The 21,874-nt window shown below is 44.8% G+C and overlaps 1 protein-coding gene across 3 annotated transcripts; it reads right to left on the reverse strand.

Annotated features, from left to right (window-relative positions):
- Positions 1-2,451: 2,451 nt before the first annotated feature.
- Positions 2,452-16,353, reverse strand: LOC120927990 (UPF0746 protein DDB_G0281095-like). Of its 3 annotated transcripts, none has more exons than XM_040339031.1 (4): positions 16,229-16,353; positions 9,535-10,055; positions 9,234-9,384; positions 2,452-2,701 (listed from the first exon to the last, which is right to left on the reverse strand). In XM_040339031.1, the coding sequence occupies exons 1-4, from the start codon at positions 16,308-16,310 to the stop codon at positions 2,682-2,684; spliced, it is 774 nt and encodes a 257-aa protein (XP_040194965.1). In that variant the 5' UTR covers positions 16,311-16,353; the 3' UTR covers positions 2,452-2,681. The 3 variants fall into 3 exon arrangements, with proteins under 3 accessions (XP_040194965.1, XP_040194966.1, XP_040194964.1); XM_040339032.1 differs by having other exon boundaries at positions 9,234-9,336; positions 9,505-10,055; XM_040339030.1 differs by having other exon boundaries at positions 9,234-10,055.
- Between the last annotated feature and the right edge of the window lie 5,521 nt (positions 16,354-21,874).

Below are 21,874 nucleotides of genomic sequence, written 5' to 3' on the forward strand. Positions count from 1 at the left end.
GATTGTGTTTAGCGGTGTTGGGTTTATGTGAGTCAAATTGGGAGAGAGAAGACTTAGGAAATGCTTCCTCCTGTCTGCAGCAGACCGATGATATACACTATATTGCCAAAAGTATTGGGACACCTGTCTTTACACGCAAATAAAACTTTAATGGCTTCCCAGCCTTAATCCGTGGGGTTCAATATTGAGTTGGCCCACCCTTTGCCGCTATAACAGCTTCAACTCTTCTGGGAAGGCTGTCCACAAGGTTGAGTCCTGACCTCAACCCTTGGGATGAATTAGAGCGGAGACTGCAAGCCAGGCCTTAAGAGTTCCCTTCACTGGAACTTAGGGGCCAAGCCCAACCCCTGAAAAGCAACCCCACACCATAATCTTCCCTTCAGCAAATGATTTGGACCAGTGCACAAAGAAAGGTCCATAAAGATATGGATGAGCGAGTATGGCCTGCATAGAGACCTGACCTCAATCAGATAGAACACCTTTGGGATGAATTAGAGCAGAAACTGCGAACCAGGCTTTCTCGTCCAACATCAGTGCCTGATCTCACAAATGCGTTTTTGGAAGAATGGTCAAACATTCCCATAGACACACTCCTAAACCTTGTGTAGAGCCTTCCCAGAAGAGTTGAAGCTGTTATACTATAGCTGCAAAGGGTGGGCCAACTCAATATTGAACTCTACGGACGAAGGGCCAGATTCTCGTAGAAGCGCGTATGTTTGCGGCGGCGTAATGTATCCGATTTACGTTACGCCGCCGCAACTTATATGGGCAAGTGCTGTATTCTCAAAGCACTTGCTCCGTAAGTTGTGGCGGCGTAGTGTAAATAGGCCGGCGTAAGCCTGCCTAATTCAAATTTGGATCAGGGGGGCGTGTTTAATGTAAAACTACTGTGACCCAACGTGATTGACGTTTTTGCGGAACGGCGCATGCGCCGTCCGTGGAATTTCCCAGTGTGCATTGCTCCAAAGTACGCCGCAAGGACGTCATTGGTTTCGACGTGAACGTAAATGACGTCCAGCCCCATTCACGGACGACTTACGCAAACGACGTAACTTTTTCAAATTTCGACGCGGGAATGACGGCCATACTTAACATTGGTACGCCGCACTTATGCCTCATATAGCAGGGGCAACTATACGCCGGGAGAAGCCTAACGCAAACATCGTAACCTTACTGCGTCGGCCGCGCGTACGTTCGGAAATTCGCGTATCTAGCTAATTTGCATACTCGACGCGGAATTCGATGGAAGCGCCACCTAGTGGTCAACAAAAAAATGCAGTTAAGATGCGACGGCGTAAGAAACTTACACCTGTCGGATCTAATGGATATCAATGCGTAACTGATTCTAAGAATCAGGCGCATAGATACGACGGGTCGGATTAGGACTTACGACGGCGCCGTCTTAAGTCCTTTCAGAATCTGGCCCAAAGACTGGGATGCCATTAAAGTTCATGTGTGTGTAAAGGCAAGCGTCCCAATACTTTTGGTAATATAGTGTATTTTCCCCAAGATTATTTACACAGACTGGCAGGTCAACTTAAAATAAATAATAAAATAAGGGAAGGTTACCCCTGTCACATTTTTTCCCCTGCTGTGTCCCATTGGGGTCCTTTTCTTTTACTTCATGTCCCATAACCAAAACAGAAAGTGTGAAAAAATCCCTGCAAATTAAGGGAATCCCTTGGGGACCCCAGGCCATCAGAACTAGTGCCCCCTTTGGAAGATTTTTCCTCTATTACTGATATAAGGACAACTCAACATTTGTGATTTTCTTTCACTTTCACGTATATAGAGAGGGTAAATCTACCACATGGAGGCACATCAAATCCCTCACCAGTCCCCCTTTAGTTATACTTTAATTGCTAGCTCAAGTTCAAATTACACAAAAAGCTGAAAGTGACTTGGCTCCTATTCTCTCCCTACCTGTTTTATACAACTCCATACACACTTTCAGTTACAGAAAGAAAGTCTGAATGCACACATTCTCTGCTCAGAAAACCTATTGTGCTCATGAATCTTGCACCATGGATGTACCTTCCATTAAATATATCACACATCAGTTTATACATGCATAAACATTAGAAAAAACATTAAAATGGACCCCAAATTATATATTTGCCATTTCTTTTGGATTTCTGGCCTAAATGGTAAGTGCCCTAATGAATTACATTTTTCAAGATACATTAAATCACCCATAGCCGTTCCCGAAATTGGATAAAGGGCTCAATTCTCATAGACAATACCACATGTAATATTTGCTTTACTGTGCACTATTTTCATCAACTTCTTGTGTTTTATCTACTGGTCAGAACTCCTTTGCTTAATTATTTTATTGGGGAGGCGCATGATTTGCACCCATGGCTGTACCTTTTTTCTGTGTACCACTAGCCCACTCACACACACTCAACACTTAAATTAAGTATCCATTAAAATAATAAAAAAAAAAGAATATTGTTTGTGCAATTTATCTCATTTATTGTATGTGTTTTTAAAAGATTTTAAATTCTGAACTGATAAAAATAATGCATAAAATATCTGAGTTTTATTAATGACATTCAAGATGATAATATTCAGTATGTGGAAGTGGTTGAGTTCAGAAATCAGCAAACGTCAAGACTGTCAGACGGGTGGATCTACGGAAGCTTGAGTTTCAACAGCATTCCATGAATTTTTGCATTTTTTTAGAGCTCTGTTTCACAAACTGTAAGAAAAAAAAATATTCTTTTAACATAGATAACCTGATAAGCAGCATTGCTCTTCTTTACAAGTAACTTTGTAACATATAGACTTGATTCAAGTGAGATTAAGGTATATCTAAGCTCAAGAATAAACATATATTTTGTTGCAATTTACCAGTCCTTAGACCTGGTTCACATCTATGCGGTTTCTGACTGCTACATTTGCACAGGCACAGCAGCTCATTCATTTAAATTGGCTGCTGTACCTTCTGAAAATGCAGGGAAAGGGTCTCTGCACCATTTCCAAAAAATGCACGAAAACCGCATATTGCAGTGCAGTTCCTAGCAGGGGAAACCTTGCTGTGGTTCCCAGTGCTTGGTGTTGTCATTAGGATTAAAGGGACACTAAAGGTTCCCGTTTAAAAAAAAAAAACATGTTATACTTACCTCCACTGTGCAGCTCGTTTTGCACACAGTGGCCCCAATCCTGGTCTTCTGGGGTCCCTCAGCGGCTGTCTCAGCTTCTCCGAGCAAGAACTAACCCCCTTCATGGGAGCTCTCTCCCATGGGGGTTAGTTCTTGCTGGTGCGCTCCCGTGATATAGCCGGTGGCTATAGCTGTAGACTGTATCACTAGGCCCCGCCCCCCGGCACGCCGCATCATTGGATGTGATTGACAGCAGCGCGAGCCAATGGTTTTTCAATATTTGTATTGAGGTTTAAAGGGGTGTTCCAGTCATTGTTAATGTTTATTAAAAGTCAGCAGCTACAAAAAGTGTAGCTGCTGCTTTTTTCAATAAACATACACTCACCTGCTCCACGTTCCAGCAACGCGCCGGCCGGGGCTCCGCTCCTCTCCCCCCCCCCTCTCCGGCCAGCGTCTTCATTATAAGTGTGGGCACCCGGCTGTGACAGCTTTCGGCTTCACGGCCGGGCACCCACTGCGCATGCGTGAGTGGCGCTGCTCCATCCGATTGGACAGGTGATCGACTGGGACCTGTCACGTGTCCCAGGCGATCGCCTACGGGGAGTGGCTGCCAAAAGGCGATATGACTATTCGCCTTAGCAGTCCCTCGGCGGAAGGATGAAGTGGGGCAGGAAGTCCCACTCCTCCTGAAGCCCCCACTCCCCCCCCAAAAAAAATTACATGCCAAATGTGGCATGTAAGGGGGCGAGGAGTGGATTAAGCGGAAGTTCCACTTTTGGGTAGAACTCCATTTTAACACAGTGTACAGAAGTTGAACAATGGGGTGGATTCAGCAAGCAATTACGCCTGCGTATCCATAGATACGCAGCGTAATTGCTAAGTAGCACCGGCGTATCGACTTTCTGTATTCAGAACGCTCGATACGCCGACTGTAGCCTAAGATATGACTGGCATAAGGCTCTTATGCCGTCATATCTTAGGCTGCATTCTTACGCTGGCCGCTAGGTGGCGCACCCGTAGTGGTCAGCGTAGAGTATGCAAATTGCATACTCACGCCGATTCACAAACGTACGCGCGCCCGGCGCCTAATTTAAATGATCCACGCCCCCTACGGGATCATTTAAATTATGCGCGCTTATGCCGGCCACTTTTACGAAACGCCCCCGCAAATTACGGAGCAAATGCTTTGTGAATGAAGCGTAGCTCAAGTAATTTACGGAGGAGTAGCGTAAAAACGGTACGCTGCGCCGCCGTAGAAGTTCCCGCTAGGTGGCGCTCCCCTACTTGAATCTACCCCATTATCTGCAATATAACAAGAGCTAGTTAGAAGTGTCACACAAAAGGGTACAAATGACAAATCCATTAAAGCAGGCTTGGTTGAACAGTGTATGCTATTCCGAGAGCTGAAGGCTTGGTGCTGGGTGTTGTTTTGCACCCCCGGACACCCCATCTGGGAACAAACTGTACCGTAAGGGGAAGACAACACCTTCAACCTTTGGAAATGTATTCAAACAATTAAAGCAAAGGAACAATAGATTCTGGATTAGGAATGCGAGAAATAGTGTTATGCCGCGTACAGACGGTCGTTTTTTGTGGTGAAAAAAAACAAAGTTTTTGAAAACGTCATTTAAAATGACCGTCTGTGGGGAAAACGTAGTTTTATGTCCTCTGAAAAACGTCAAAAAAATAATTCGAACATGCTCAAATTTTTTGTGTCGTTTTTCAAAATGTTGTTTTTTGTGTCAATTAAAATGATAGTGTGTGGGCAAAACGACGTTGAAAACTACGTTTTTAAACCCGCGCATGCTCAGAAGCAAGTAATGAAGCTAGTTTCAATGGAAAAGAGTGCTGAACGTAACCGCGCTTTGCTAGAGCATTTTGAAAAAACGATGGTGTGTAGGCAACGTCGTTTTTTAAAATGAAGTTTCAAAAACGTTGTTTTATTTCATGATTTAAAACGTCGGTAATCACGAAAAACGACCGTCTGTACACGGCATTAGGGTCATTGGTACAAAGCAAGTACAAGTGATCAGTAAAGATCAAAAGAGGCCAAGTGGCTATTCGATAGAAAATGAGGAAGGAAAAGTGTAATATTTAATAGACGAAAGCCACACATATAATACAGGACAATATGTGGAAGGCTTCTTTAGACTACAGCATAAGAGAGAGAAAGAGAGAGAGAGAGAGGGAGAGAGAGAGATGCGGCAGGTTTTATCCTGAAATAAAACAAAGAGTATTATTTCAGAGACATTAGCCACACATATTGTACAGTAGCTGAAGAGTATGTAAGCATCTTGGTTTGTCTGCAATGTGAGGGAAAGACGAGGCAGGTTTTATCCTGAAATAAAAATTAGAGAGTACTTTTTCAGAAGACAATAGCCACAAATGTTGCACAGTGGCTGGACTATATGAAAGAAGCTTGGTTAGGCCACAGTATAAGAGGGCAAAATGGGTCAGTCTTTATCTTGAAATAAACATTGGAAAGTATTATCTGAAAGACAATAGACGCATTTATATGCCCAGCTGCAGAAACATCATGTGTAGTACTGACACTGCGCTGTAGTAACAGCAAAAGAGATAGCAGGAGCTCGTAAAAGTATCCGGTACTCACACACAGGGCCAGGACAAGGGGTGGGCAGGAGGGACGGCTGCCCTGGGCACTGTGGTTTCATGTGAGGTGGGGGGGGGGGGGGCACCGGGAGGGAATTGGTGCTTGGAGGAGGAATTTGGGGGGGCAGCAGGGGGTAAGAAATGTTCTAGGAGGGGAAATTTGGGTGTGTGTGCTAGGAGTGGTGATTCAGGGGGATTTGTGTTGGGAGGGGAAGGGGAGAAGAGGATTTGGGCTAGAAGGGTCGATTTGGACTCCCCAAACCTGGGAAGGACCCCCACTACCCTGAATCGTATCGGCCAATTTCGCTACTGCAGGTGGATATAAACATTTTAGCTAAAATATTAGCAACTAGGTTGAATGCTGCCATATTGTCACTTGTTCACATGGACCAAACAGGGTTCATGCCGGGCAAGAACACCGCCATGAACATTAGACAATTGTACATGAACATTCAGGCGCCACACGATAACTCAGGAACCAGGGTGGTGGTGGCATTGGATACGGCTAAGGCCTTTGACTCAGTTGAGTGGCCTTACCTATGGGAATGTCTTCATAACTATGGCTTCGGACCGCATTTCCTAAAATGGGTGCAACTCCTATACCAGACCCCCAAGGCGAGAATCTTTGTTAATGGATGGCTCTCAGAGCGGTTCCCTCTGGAGAGGGGTACTCGTCAGGAATGTCCCCTCTCCCCTTTGCTGTACGGTTGGCCGCTGAGCCATTGGCTATCGCTATTAGAGCACACCCTGATATTCAGGGTTTGCGTCGGGGAAACACAGTCGATAAGATAGGCCTTTATGCGGACGATACTATCCTATACAGTACCTGGCAGATCAGGGTCCATCACTGCAAACAGCGCTACGACTTATTGAACAAATGGGTGGCTATTCGGGACTGCGCATTAATTGGGACAAGTCCCAAATTCTCCCCATAGATGTCTTCCCCCCCCCCTGTGGTGACCCCTCCACTGCCGCTCTCCAGAGTGTCCAGAATTAGATACCTAGGAGTTGAGGTCACCAGGAGACTAACAGACTATACACCTCTGAATGTGGCACCGTTTTTTGACATGATCAAACTCAAAACGCAAACGTGTGCTAGATTACCCTTAGGGGTGATGGGGCGTATAAATATCATAAAAATTATTATTTTGCCCAACATTTAATACATGGTGTGGCACGCCCCTCTATACATTCCCTTAAAAATCTTCAAGCAAATGGAAGCTATTCTGAATTCCTTCGTGTGGGGGAGTGGTAGACACAAACTTGCTTGGCACATTTTAAAGAACCCAATGGATATGGGAGGTGTTTCCTTCCCGGACCTCCATGAGTATTACTTGGCCTCACAGCTCTCTCACCTATTTCACTTCAACACTTCGGAACTTCAATGCTAAAGGTCTTTGGTTTGCGACAAACCCGGGCACCCGGCGCATACGCCCCTTCAGGCAATCCTCCGTGGGAAAACAAACACAAAAACAGGCCTCGAGGTATAACTCAGGGATGTTACAGCATCACCAACAGATTTGGGAAATATCCCTTAAAAAACAGAATGTTGGTCAATTTTATTCCCATACCCCATTGTGGCTTAACAGCCATATGCCAGAGCTAGCGGGGGTCCCCGACTCGGTGGTGTGGGCCAGACACGGAATAATATACTTGCACCAAGTCCTATCAAGCCCAGGGCTCAAGCAGTTTCAGGCATTTAGAGAGGAATTTTCGCTCCCACAGCACTTAGCATTTAAGGGCCAGATTCACAAATGAGATACGACGGCGTTTCTCCTGATACGCCGTCGTATCTCTGTTTCTATCTATGCGACTGATTCATAGAATCAGTTACGCATAGATATCCCTAAGATCCGACAGGTGTAATTGTTTTACACTGTCGCATCTTAGGATGCAGTACCGCGGCCGCCGCTGGGGGGAATTCACGTCGTAAACCAGCGTCGGGTATGCAAATTAGGAGTTACGGCCGATCCACGATGGTTTTTCGCATTCGCTACGTCGTCCGTAGTCAAGTTTCCCGTCGCAAAGTTAGTCGTTTTTTTTGGTGCCCTAACTTTAGTCAGCAAGTGTATTGCTGTCTAAAGTATGGCCGTCGTTCCCGCGTCGAAATTCAAAATTTAACGTCGTTTGCGTAAACCGTCCGGGAATACAGAAGTACGCTACGCGCGTCGCCGTTCAAAAAAATGACGTCACGGCGCGCAAAGCACGGCGGGAGTTAGGAAACGGAGCATGCGCGGTAGGTCCGGCGCGGGAGCACGCCTAATTTAAATGGCACACGCCCATTTGAATTGGCCCGCCTTGCGCCGGAGGCCGCGGGCGTAGTTTTCATCGCAAGTGCTTGGTGAATCAGGCACTTGCGATGAAAAATTGCGGCGGTGTAACTTATCTAGGATACGTTACGCCGCCGCGATTCTACGTGAATCTGGCCCTAAATACCTGCAGCTCCGTCATGCACTTCGAACCCAGCTGCCGTCTCTAGAGGTAGAGACGGAGCCCCCGCCTGTACTAGATATTTTCATGGGGAGTGATCCCTCCAAACTTATTTCGCACCTATACCGCACCATTAGACATCGAGGTACAGTAGCCGTTACTCAGAAAGCCAAGATGGCCTGGGAACGGGACGTAGGCTCAATAGAGGGTGCAGACTGGGATGAAATACTTGAGGGGACCAAGACTGCATCACCTAAACTGTCAGATAGATGCCAGATGTTGAAAGCAGCAGCAAACCTGATGACCTTACATGTTTGCTCATGTGACAAAACACCTCTGATTTTCACATTTAACATCTAAACAGTCCGTCCGATTTAAAAACACTGTATTTAAGCATATAAGCTTCGTTTTGTGTTGAAAATAAGTGTGAAATATAAAACTCAGATGGGTGTAACAAGATGTCCGCTTGCCCCTTCTCACTCTATCATTACTGTGCAGGAGTGTGGGGTGTAGCAAGATGGCGGCGACGGAACGTGACTCCTGGAGCATTCTGTAATGGGGAGCAGAATGTGACAACACACCGGCTGTCTGTCTCCCCCTGCAGGCTGGAGGGAGCAGAAAGCCTAATCCTCTCTACAGCAAGTGTCGGCAGCTGCTCTTCGTGACAGGAGTGAAATCGCAATCACTTACTGTCAGAGAGGAACGGCTGCAGGACTGCAACTGACCGGCCCACTGAGCCAACGGCCCACCGGGAAACTTCCGCTAGTCCCGATGGCCAGTACATGCCTGGTGGGGACCAGTGAAAGATGTGCAGTGTGACTCGCGAATGCGCAGTAGCCGCTATCCTTCACTTCCTGATTCCCTCACCAAGGATGGTGGCGGGGGCAGCCGAGAGACGAGCTGTTGCTCATCTTCTGCTGCCGACATCGCGGGCACCCTGGACAGGTAAGTGTCCATTTATTAAAAGTCAGCAGCTGCAGTATTTGTAGCTGCTGGCTTTTAATATTTTTATTTTAGGTGGACCGCCGCTTTAAAAAGGAATAGGAACATACAATAACAACCAACTCGTTGTTCATTTACATAATTTACCTTCTTCATCCTCCTCTGATTGAGACTCTTGGGAAGCATGTTCTTCTTGCTGTGGTTCCTGCTCTCCTTGTGGCTCTTGCTCTTCCTGTGACTCTTCCTCTTGTTGTGGCTCTTGCCCTTGCTGTGGCTCCTGCTCTTCCTGTGACTCTTCCTCTTGCTGTGGCTCTTGCTGTGGCTCCTGCTCTTCCTGTGATTCTTCCTCTTGTTGTGGCTGTTGCCCTTGCTGTGGCTCCTGCTCTTCTTGTGACTCTTCCTCTTGCTGTGGCTCTTGCTGTGGCTCCTGCTCTTCCTGTGATTCTTCCTCTTGTTGTGGCTCTTGCTGTGGCTCCTGCTCTTCCTGTGACTCTTGCTCTTGCTGTGGCTCTTGCTGTGGCTCCTGCTCTTCCTGTGATTCTTCCTCTTGTTGTGGCTCTTGGTGTGGCTCCTGCTCTTCCTGTGACTCTTCCTCTTGCTGTGGCTCTTGCTGTGGCTCCTGCTCTTCCTGTGACTCTTCCTCTTGCTGTGGCTCTTGCTGTGGCTCCTGCTCTTCCTGTGATTCTTCCTCTTGTTGTGGCTCTTGCTGTGGCTCCTGCTCTTCCTGTGACTCTTCCTCTTGCTGTGGCTCTTGCTGTGGCTCTTGCTCTTGCTGTGGCTCCTGCTCTTCCTGTGGCTCCTGTACTTCTTCTATAGGTGTTTCTGGGACCATTAGTGTTGGATTTTTATAGCACCAAATGACTCCTGAAATGCTGGAGTCGAAGCAACATCCTTTTTCCATGCACTCATCCCTAGGGATGCCGCCAAAGCCACAGTCAGTCCGCTGATGTGGTTTCAAGGTGCATTCCGCTATTAAAAAATAAGGGAGATTCATTTCAGACAATAAAATACATTCTCAAACTGAATCTAAATCATAGCAATGTACTTCAACGTGTACAGCGGGGTTGCTGCAATCTAGCTAAAATTAAAAGCCAACTTAATATAAAACAACAAAAATTTAAATTTAAAGTGGACATGTGGGTTGTGTGTAGTATGTCCTACCCTTCAGACGCTCTGCTCTGCTCCCCCTCCACACTTGCCAGCAATTCCCAACTGTCAAAATGGTAAGTACAGAGGCTGTAATAGCTTCTGCGGTCAAAAAACAGACTACCTTACACAGTGTTTAGAAACACTGTTCAGCCGAAAGAGAGACAACACAATTATTTTATCAATCTGCAAACAAAAAGGAAAAACTTTCCAATATGTATATCCAATAAAGCAAACAAAATATATTTTTTTATTACATTTATTCCTAATAAACTCCTTATTAACCCTTATCAGTCCTAAATAACTCCTTCTTACCCTTCCCCTCTAAACTATTATTTTCCTGCTGATTCTTTTTATTACCCCTTAATATTTAAGCTTTTTATTTGTCTTGTTCATGCATTTTTTTCAGTGTTGCATTAAAAAAAAGTAACAACATTAGATAAGAAAGCCTTAAAGCCGAGCTCCACCCTAAAGTGGAACTTCCGCTCATCGGATTCCTCCCCCCCCCCTCCGGTGCTACAATTGGCACCTTTGGGGGGAGGGGGGACAGGACAGGGGGCGTTTTAAAAATGTAACTTTTTTTTCTTATTTATTGTATTTTAGTTTTTTTACATTGTCCCTTTAAAAATAATAATAATAATAATAATAATAATAATATGATCACTTTTATTGCTGTCACAAGGAATGCAAACATCCGCAATTGACAGCCGAGTAAACCGGAAAGTGACGTTGTGACGCCGCTTCTGGGATACGGAGACTCGATCGGAGCCGAATCTGGCTTTGTTCGGGTCTCAGCCTAGCTGGTGGACGCACCGGCTGGTGGCTCGGGTCTCATGGTGGGACAGGAGACCCGGGAAGAGCAGCAGAAGGTGACAGGAGGGGGGGGGGGGGCGTCCCCTCCCGCTCCTTTAGGATAACAGCCGAGCAGCTTTTAGCTGCATCGGTTGTCATCACTAAAGATTGCCCGCTATAAAAAACGGTAGCCTGAATACAAATTTGCGTAGGGTAGGCGTGAAGGGGTTAAACTCACCAACATCCATCCTTAACAGAAATATCAGTTGTGGGTGAGAAAACCCTCAAGGAAAAACATTGACTGACAGAAATGAGCGAAACCGGAGAATTTTCAAAAGTTTTGCAAAAATCATGAGATTTTGGCGAATTTTACCAGTTTGGGGAAATGCATTGGAATTATAAGGGGAGACAACATTAACCGGTTAACGCCCGCCGCAAGTACATGTACGTCCACAGAATGGCACGTACAGGTATATGGGCTTACATGTACATCCCCACCTTTCCGCGGGTCGGGGGTCCGATCGGGACCCCCCCCCCGGTACATGCGGCGGTCGGTAACCCGCGGGGAGCGACCTGGGACGAGGGCGCGGCTATTCGTTTCTAGCCGCCCCCTCGGGATCGCTCCCCGGAGCTGAAGAACGGGGAGAGCCGTATGTAAACACGGCTTCCCCGTGCTTCACTGTGGCGGCAGCATCGATCGAGTCATCCCTTTTATAGGGAGACTCGATCGATGACGTCAGACCTACAGCCACACCCCCCTACAGTTGTAAACACACACTAGGTGAACCCCAACTCCTTCAGCGCCCCCTGTGGTTAACTCCCAAACTGCAACTGTCATTTTCACAATAAAGAATGCAATTTAAATACATTTTTTGTTGTGAAAATGACAATGGTCCCAAAAATGTGTCAAAATTGTCCGAAGTGTCCGCCATAATGTCACAGTCACGAAAAAAATCGCTGATCGCCGCCATTAGTAGTAAAAAAAAAATAATAATAATAAAACTATCCCCTATTTTGTAAACACTATCAATTTTGCGCAAACCAATCGATAAACGCTTATTGCGATTTTTTTTACCAAAAATATGTAGAAAAATACGTATCGGCCTAAACTGAGGGAAAAAAAAATGTTATATATGTTTTTGGGGGATATTTATTATAGCAAAAACTAAAAAATATTGAATTTTTTTCAAAATTTTCGCTCTATTTTTGTTTATAGCGCAAAAAATAAAAACCGCAGAGGTGATCAATTACCACCAAAAGAAAGCTCTATTTGTGGGAAAAAAGGACGCCAATTTTGTGTGGGAGCCACGTCGCACGACCACGCAATTGTCTGTTAAAGCAACGCAGTGCCGAATCGCAAAACCTGGCCTGGGCATTTAGCTGCCTAAAGGTCTGGGGCTTAAGTGGTTAAAGTGACTGAACCCAGGACCCTGCAGTCACTATATCTGGTCTCCCACAGTACACAGAACATGGAAGTGCAATTATTTTAGTAAATATAAACTGCTAAATACCTTTTCCCATCAGCAGTATATAGCAGTCCTGTCACTTCTATTAGTGTGGGGTTAAAGCTTGTAGGAGGAGTTTTCATTCTCTTCTGACTGTCCTATGAGGCTGCAGGACCCCTGACCCTCTGTCTGGACAGTGCTGATTGGCCCTGTGCTGATCACATGCACCCTCCCAAGGAAAAAAAAAACACTTCTCTATCAATACACACCAAACTGAGCATGCTCAGAGTGATAAGGCTCTGTCTTATCAGGAGATGGATTGGGGACAGTGGAAGAAGGGGAAGATCAGAGAAGACAAGGTCAAACAGTCTTTTTACACAATGTAGAGGATCCACAGCAGTGAGTATAACAAGCATTCTTTACTGCACATACAGAGTGATTTTACTGTTGTGGGTTTAGTAACACTTTAAAGCCTCATACACACGATGGGACTTCCATCAGACTTTTCCGTGGATTTTGGTCCGAAGGGCGTTGGCCGTGAACTTGTTCTGCATACACACGGCAGAACATTTTCAGCCAACATTCACCAAACCACGTGTTTTTTCAGCTCTTTACCGCCACCCTTTGGGCAACTTCTGCTATTGTTGTCTGATGTTTAGCATTGGTTCCGAGCATGCGTGTTTGTACTTTGGATTTTACTTGGGTGGACTTGTGTACACATGATCCTTTAGACAATTATGGCCATAAAATTGGATCGTGTGTACGGGCCTTTAGATGTTTTTATGGATACAGTTGGATTTAAGCTGCCCCTGAGGGCTGGGGAAGGTCCCTTCAACTAACCTGGTCCTGTTAACCGCTTAAGGACCGCCGAACGCTGATTTACATTGGCAGAATTGCACGGCTGGGCACAAGGGCGTACAGGTACGTCCCCTTTAAGATCCCAGCCGTGGGTCGCACGCTCGCAGCCTGGTTGTGAGCTCCGTGACCGCGCCCGCGGACCCGATTGCCACCGGTGTCCCGCGATCAGGTCACAGAGCTGAAGAACGGGGAGAGGTAAATGTAAACAAACCTTTCCCCGTTCTTTCTAGTGAGCCTGCCACTGATCTTCTGTTCCCTGTCATAGGGAACGATGATCAGTGATGTCACATGCAAAGCCACGCCCCCACACAGTAAGAATCACATATTAGGTCACACTTAACCCCTTTAGCGCCCCCTACAGGTTAACCGCTTCACTGCCAGTGTCATTTTTACAGTAATCAGTGCATTTTTATAAAAATGACAATGGTCCCAAAATAGTTTCAAAAGTGGCCGATGTGTCCGCCATAATGTCGCAGTTACGATAAAAATCGCTGATCGCCGCCATTACTAGTGAAAAAAAAATGCCATAAAACTACCCTCTATTTTATAGATGCTATAACTTTTGCGCAAACCAATCAATAAACGCTAATTGCGATTTTTTTTACCAAAAATAGGTAGAAGAATACGTATCAGCCTAAACTGAGGAAAAAATTTTTTTTATATGTTTTTGGGGGTTATTTATTATAGCAAAAAGTAAAAAATATTGTTTTTTTTTCAAATTTGTCGCTCTATTTTTGTTTACAGCGCAAAAAAAAAAAAAAAAAACAGAGGTGATGAAATACCACCAAAAGAAAGCTCTATTTGTGGGAAAAAAAGGACGTAAATTTTGTGCCGTATCACACATAATAAACCTGGTCACGAAGGGGGGCAAAGTGGTTAAGTAAGAATTTGTGATATTGGACTAGTAGGGAGTCTCCAAAATTCATAAAAAAAGCCATTACAAACCCTTTCACGCCTAATGCCGCGTACACACGGTCGTTTTTTGTGATAAAAAAAAACGTCATTTTTTAGCATGAAAAAAAACGCAGTTTTTCAAACTTCATTTTAAAAAAAGACGTAGCATACACACCATCGTTTTTTTAAAGAGCTCTAGCAAAGCGCGGTTACGCTCAGCATGTACGGTGGCACTCTGTTCCATTTAAGCTTGCGTCATAACTTGCTTCTGGGCATGCGCGGGTTTAAAAACGTTGTTTTAAATGTCGTTTTAGCTACACACGGTCATTTTTTATGACACAAAAAACGAAGTTTTGAAAAACGACATAAAAAATTGAAGCATGCTCAAATTTTTTTTTGGTCGTTTTTCAGAAGACATAAAACGAAGTTTTCCCCACACACGGTCATTTTAAATTACGTTTTTAAAAATGTTGTTTTTTTTCATCACAAAAAATGACCGTGTGTACGCGGCATAAGCCTATTCCTATATATACTTCCTGTTTTTAAAGATGGATATCTCGGTAACGGCAGTAGCTGCTGCCACAACCGAGATATCCATCTCTTCAGTGGGCGGTCCTGTAAACGATAACGGCGGTCTCCGTGGCGAATTCGCTGCGAGATCGCCGTTATCGGTGGCGGGAGAGGGGCCCTCCCGCCGCTCTCCCGTGCCCTCCGGAGCCGTCGGTAGCGGCGGAGGCGATCGGGTGCTGCTGGCTCTTCAGTGAGGACTCGAGTGAGGGCAAGATGGCCCCCACCCGTCCCCATAGCTTTGCTGGGCGGAAGTGACGTCAAAACGTCAGTCCCGCCCAGCGTCTTAAAGAGACATTTTTTTTGTTGTCATTTTTTTAAATGACAAAATTTCCATTTTTTTTTTTTTTTTGCATTTAAGTCTAAATATGAGATCTGAGGTCTTTTTGACCCCAGATCTCATATTTAAGAGGACCTGTCATGCTTTTTTCTATTACAAGGGATGTTTACATTCCTTGTAATAGGAATAAAAGTGATACATTTTTTTTTATTTCAGTGTAAAAAATTATAAAATCAATAAAAATAAATAAGAAAACAAAACAATGTTTTTTTAAAGCGCCCCATCCCGACGAGCTCGCGCGCAGAAGCGAACGCATACGCGAGTAGCGCCCGCATATGAAAACGGTGTTCAAACCACACAAGTGAGGTATCGCCGCGATCGTTAGAGCGAGAGCAATAATTCTAGCCCTAGACCTACTCTGTAGCTCAAAAAATGCAACCTATAGAATTTTTTAAACGTCGCCTATCGAGATTTTTAAGGGTAAAAGTTTGACGCCATGCCACGAGCGGGCGCAATTTTTAAGCGTGACATGTTGGGTATCATTTTACTCGGCGTAACATTATCTTTCACATTATATCAAAAAAATTGGGCCAAATTTATTGTTGTCTTATTTTTTAATTAAAAAAAGTGATTTTTTTCCAAAAAAAAGTGCGCTTGTAAGACCGCTGCGCAAATACGGTGTGACAAAAAGTATTGCAATGACCATTATTTTATTCTCTAGGGTGTTGGAAAAAAAATATATATAATGTTTGGGGGTTTTAAGTAATTTTCTAGCAAAAAAAACTGTTTTAGTCTTGTAAACGCGAGCGACGCAGTGCCGAATCGCAAAAAGGGGCCTGGTCCTTAAGCAACGAAATAGTCCGGGACTGAAGTGGTTAAGGTGTCAAAAAAATGGCTCCTAATTAGCCTCAAAATTTTCCATTTTTTTTCAACAGAAAGTAAAAAAAAACAGCAAAAAATAAATAAAAAAAAGTACAATAAAAACATAAAAAATAAATCGAAATAAATAAAAAAATGCAATAAACAATAAATGAAAAGAACAACCCTAATTGCTGAGTGATTTGCCTAAATCCTTCCACTGCCTCCAACGACAACTATTTCCCCACAACAATATAAAATGATCTCCCCGGTGTTATCGCAAAGAAGTGGCATATACTCACACTGCACTGGGCTGGATGCAATCTGTGACACCTGGAGAAGAACCAAGCTAAGGCTCAGAATTACTGCCCCATATAAAGCCATTTTCACCTGTGTGCCTCAGTAGCTCAGAATACCGATCCTCCGCTCGTCCTGCGCTCTCATTTTATAAACAGCCATTGTTTTGTCTCCATACAGAAGGCTGTTTACCTAGGGAGCTGTTATTTTTCCTTATAATCCACATTATTTGGTCTCAGGGAAGAAGACTAAACACAGGTTTTCCCAGCAGATTATTGGATTTAGGAGTGTTTACTTATCCTTTACTTACACACTCCAGAAAGAAACCGTCTGAATAAACAATGTTACCAAAAGTATTGGGACACCTGCATTTACACGCACATGAACTTTAACCACAACAATACCGGGCACTTTCGCCCCCTTCCTTCCCAGACCAATTTTCAGCTTTCAGCGATCTCGCATTTTCAATGACAATTGCGCGGTCGTGCTACACTGAACCCAAATGACATTTTTATCATTTTGTTCCCACGAATGGAGCTTTATTTTGGTGGTTTTTATTCACGACTCCGTTTAAAAAATTTTGCGATATAAGCGAAAAAACAGTGGAAATTTGGGAAAAAACTTTTTTTCGTCTTTCTATAAAAAAAAAATCCAATAAAATCTAATTTTGTCATAAATTTAAGCCAAAATGTATTTTACTACATGTACCGTATTTATCGGCGTATATCGCGCACTATTTTCCCCTTAAAATAAGGGGAAAATCGTGGGTGCGCGTTATACGCCGATAGCCGCTTCCCGCGCTCAGTTTGAAATCCTGCGCCGACATATACCGAGTGCAGTACACTCGGGTACATTCGGCCAGGCTCGGCTTCGCTCGTGCTCACGCATAAACGTCACAGAGCGTGAGCGCGAGCGACGCCGAGCCTTGCCGAATGTACCCGAGTGTACTGCACTCGGTATATGTCGGCGGAGGCGTTCGAACTGAGTGCGGGAAGCGGGGACTCGACTTGAGGCGCGCGCTGGAGAAGCCCGGGAGGACACCATCGAGGCCGCAGACGGACGCCGGACCGGACGATGTATGCTGGGAAGACACCAAAACTGTAAGTAATGAAATCATATAACTTTTTTTTTTACAGGAATTTCGGGGGCAACTTTAGGGGTGCTTGGTATACGCAGGAGCGCGTTATACCGCAATAAATACGGTATATACCATTCCATCCAGCATACTGCCGACATGTACAGTTTAGTACAGTATAGCTATTTTCCCCCCCGGCTTCCGGGTAGTGGATCCCGCGGGAGTGGGCGTTCCTATTCAGAGACTAAGTTATTGACGTGATGACAAAAGCTTCCCCCCGGCACATAAGCGCGTCACCAGTTCCCGAAAGAAGCCGAACTGCGAGTCGGCTCTATACGGCACCTGCGCACCGACGTTCGGCTTCTTTCGGAAACTGGTGACGCGCATTATGCGCCGGGGGGAAGCTTTTGTCATCACGTCAATTACTTAGCCCGTAACGCATGTGCTGCCTGCACAATATGGCATTGGCAGCATGGCATGGGTGGCACTGTCTGCAGCACAATATTGTATTGGAGGCATGGGTGGCACTGTCTGCAGGTAGCACATGCGTTACTGCCCATAACACATGTGCTGCCTGCAGCGACAGTGCCACTCATGCCCCCAATGCTGTAATGTGCTGCAGACAGTGGCACTCATGCCGCCAATGGCATAATGTCATTGGCAGCATGGGTGGCATTGTCTCTGCAGGCATCACATGTGTTTTGGCATTAGTGTCATGGCTGGCACTGTCTGCAGCACATTATGGCATTGGCGGCATGGATGAGAAAAATAATTATCACTCGTAGACAAACCTGCACTTTGTTTCGGGGAGGGGTCAGGGGTGGGGATGAAGGAGGGACCAGGGGCAGGACCAGGGGTGGAGCTGTAGGTGGGCCTCGTCAGGTAGGCTGTACGGGGCCCCATGATTTCTATCAGCGGCCCTGACAACACATAATAGGCATGAGTAGGGCCTGGCATTAAAGTGGACCTAAAATCAATTTTTTTTCATGTCAAATAGAACTAAAGCTTTTATACAAGTGGATGGGCTTTTGCCATAATGTGCAAGGATGCACAACATATTGATTGCGCACTTACCTGTCAAAGGGACTCCTCCAGCACTACAATAGTGCTCCCTTGTCACTCGGTTACTGCTGCTGACATCTCCTGACTTCCTTTTCGGCATTTTCAGCCATCTCGATTGCCCAAAATGATGCCAGGGTTGTACCAAAATTACTGCCAGGCAGAAAAGGAGCATTTTTTTTTCAGAAGGGACCACTGGCGGCCCATCCATAAGGGGTGTGGGTGCGCCACCACCCTAATCTATGTGCCCGGCCCCTAATCTACATGCATTTTTTTTAAAAGCACATGATTAGAGCCTGAGGCTCTAAATGGCTTAAAAAAAGGGGTGGGCGCAGAGCACAGCGCCCTGAACCCACCCAGTTATGTGGCCATAGCAAATTAATATTTGGTATTGTCTTCCTAGTTCTTAATACTGTGTATTGCCCCCTTTAACATCAATGATAGCTTGAAGTCTTTTGTGATAATTGTGGATGAGGCTCTTTATCTTCTTAGGTGGTAAATCTGCCCATTCCTCTTGACAAAAATGAATTTATCCTCTTCCATTTATTCTAGCACCTTGTGAAGGGCACACAATTTAGGATGGTTGCACTGACTATTATTTTGTAAGAATTTATAATACTATTTCCCAGTCAGGCAGTGAGCTGTGCTTGCACCATCTAGTGGAAATTTGTGAAAATGCAGCAGAGACATTATTCACATTTGCTTCTACTGTAATGCACCCAGTAGGTGAAGTCACATTCTGCTTAGCTAGTATTCCAGGACAGAATCTGGGTCAGAAGGTTCCTCTTAGAGGACCCATGGCTTCTCCTCTCTGCAAACCAATGCGGCATCAATCTCATTACTTCACACAGCTCTGTATTTTACTCTGTATTGATAAAATGCAGAGTGTGGTGTGTCCTCTGCATTAAGCTCCGCAGAAAACCTGCAGACTGGAGGAAAGCGCTGTCACATGACCTGTTTCCTTTTGTTCCAAGCACAATTTATTTATTATTATTATTATTATTATTATTATTTTTAGTATTATTATTAAGTATTAATATTCTTATGCTATTCATTATAATGAGTTCAATGTCTTGAAGCAAGCGAGGTACAAGCCACATTTACACATTACACAGCAGCGTTTTATTAATGTGTCAGAGGAAGTTTTATCAGAAAAATAGTGGTATTAGTGGTAATAGTGCACAGGGCCGCCATCAGGAATTTTGGGGCCCCTTACACAGCTTGAGGCATGGGCCCCCTGGAGCAGAGTACCGGGGGGGGGGGGGGGTGCTGCCGCCTGAATTTGAGAAGCGGGGGGGCTGCCAAAAATTGAGAAGCGGGGGGGGGGGGGCCTTTACAAGAAAAAGAAGAAATAAAGAAAAATATATCTATAAAATAAATTATAAAAAAAGGGGGACCTCTGGGCCCTTTAATAAAAATAAACCTCTGGGCCCTTTAATAACAAAAAATAAAAATATATATATAAAATAAACATTTATAAAAAATACATAAAAAATGGGGCCCTGGGGACCTTCTGAGCCCTTTAATAAAATATATATATATAAAAAATATATAAATAAATATAAATATATATATATATATATATATATATATATAAAACATTTTTTATAAAAAAAGGGGGGGCCTGGGGACCTCTGGGCCCTTTAACAATTATATATATATATATATATATATATATATATATATATATATAACATTTTTTATTTTTTATAAAAAAAAAAAGGAGGGGGTTGCCATCCGGGGGCCTCCGGACCCCTAAATAAAAAAGAAGGGGGTTGCCATCTGGGCCCCTTACAGGTGTACTGCCTGTACCCCCCTGATGGCGGCCCTGCCTCTGCATTACAGTATCTCACAAAAGTGAGTACACCCCTCACATTTTTTTAAATTGTTTATTCTATCTTTTTATGTGACAACACTGAAGAAATTACACTTTGTTACAATGTAAAGTAGTGAGTGTACAGCTTGTATAAGTGCCGGTTCAAACTACCGCTACTTGGGATCCGACTTGTGTCGGCCAAAGTCGTGCGACATGAGAAATTCAATTGAAGTGAATGAGCGCCGTCTTGATGCACATTACTGAAGTCGCTCCGACTTTAGAAAAGGTTCTTGTACTACTTCAAGGCGACTTGTACTCATTTTAATAGAAGTCGCCACCAAAGTCGGATCAGTGTCTTAACTGAAGCAACTTTACCGGAAGAGAAAATAGTTTTCTCAGGCAACCCCCTCCCTCCCACAGAGCTGATTATTGTTTGTTTGGCCACTGGCAAAGTTGCCTGTCCTGGAGGTGACTTGAAGTTGCCTCGAAGTTGCCTTTAAGTTGCCTCAAGTTGCCTCGTAAAGTCACACCAAGAGTCGTGTTGCCCCTGTGTGAACCGACACTTACAGTGTAAATTTGCTGTCCCCTCAAAATAACTCGACACACAGCCATTAATGTCTAAACCGCTGGCAACAAAAGTGAGTATACCCCTAAGTGAAAATGTCCAAATTGGGCCCAAAGTGTCATTATGTTGTGTGGCCACCATTATTTTCCAGTACTGCCTTAACCCTCTTGGGCATGGAGGTCACCAGAGCTTCACAGGTTGCCACTGCAGTCCTCTTCCCCTCCTCCATGATGACATCACAGAGCTGGAGGATGTTGGAGACCTTGCGCTCCTCCACATTCTGTTTGAGGATGTCCCACAGATGATCAATAGGGTTTAGGTCTGGAGACATGCTTGGCCAGTCCATCACCTTCACCCTCAGATTCTTTAGCAAGGCAGCGGTCATCTTGGAGGTGTGTTTGGGGTCGTTATCATGTTGGAATACTGCCCTGCGGCCCAGTCTCTGAAGGGAGGAGATCATGCTCTGCTTCAGTATGTCACAGTACATGTTGGCATTCATGGTTCCCTCAATGATCTGTAGCTCCCCAGTGCCTCTGCAGCAATGCTGGCAGCATTCATACATCTATTTCCCAAAGACAACCTCTGGATATGACACTAAGCATGTGCACTCAACTTCTTTGGTTGACCATGGCGAGGCCTGTTCTGAGTGGAACCTGTCCTGTTAAACCGCTGTATGGACTTGGCCACCAAGTTTGCAAAAAAAAACACCTGAAGGACTTCAAGATGGTGAGAAATAAGATTCTCTGGTCTGATGAGACCAAGATGGAACTTGTTGGCCTTAATTCTAAGCGGTATGTGTGGAGAAAACCATGCGCTGCTCATCACCTGTCCAATACAGTCCCAACAGTGAAGCATGGTGGTGGCAGCATCATGCTGTGGGGGTGTTTTTCAGTTGCAGGGACGGGACGACTGGTTGCAATCGAGGGAAAGATGAATGCGGCCAAGTACAGGGATATCCTGGACGAAAACCTTCTCCAGAGTGCTCAGGACCTCAGACTGGGCCGAAGATTTACCTTCCAACAAGACAATGACCCCAAGCACACAGCTAAAATAACGAAGGAGGGGCTTCACAACAACTCCGTGTTCTTGAATGGCCCAGCCAGAGCCCTGACTTAAACCCAATTGAGCATCTCTGG

Source organism: Rana temporaria, chromosome 2 (genome assembly GCF_905171775.1).
Source record: "Rana temporaria chromosome 2, aRanTem1.1, whole genome shotgun sequence".
NCBI classification, from domain to species: Eukaryota; Metazoa; Chordata; class Amphibia; order Anura; family Ranidae; genus Rana; species Rana temporaria.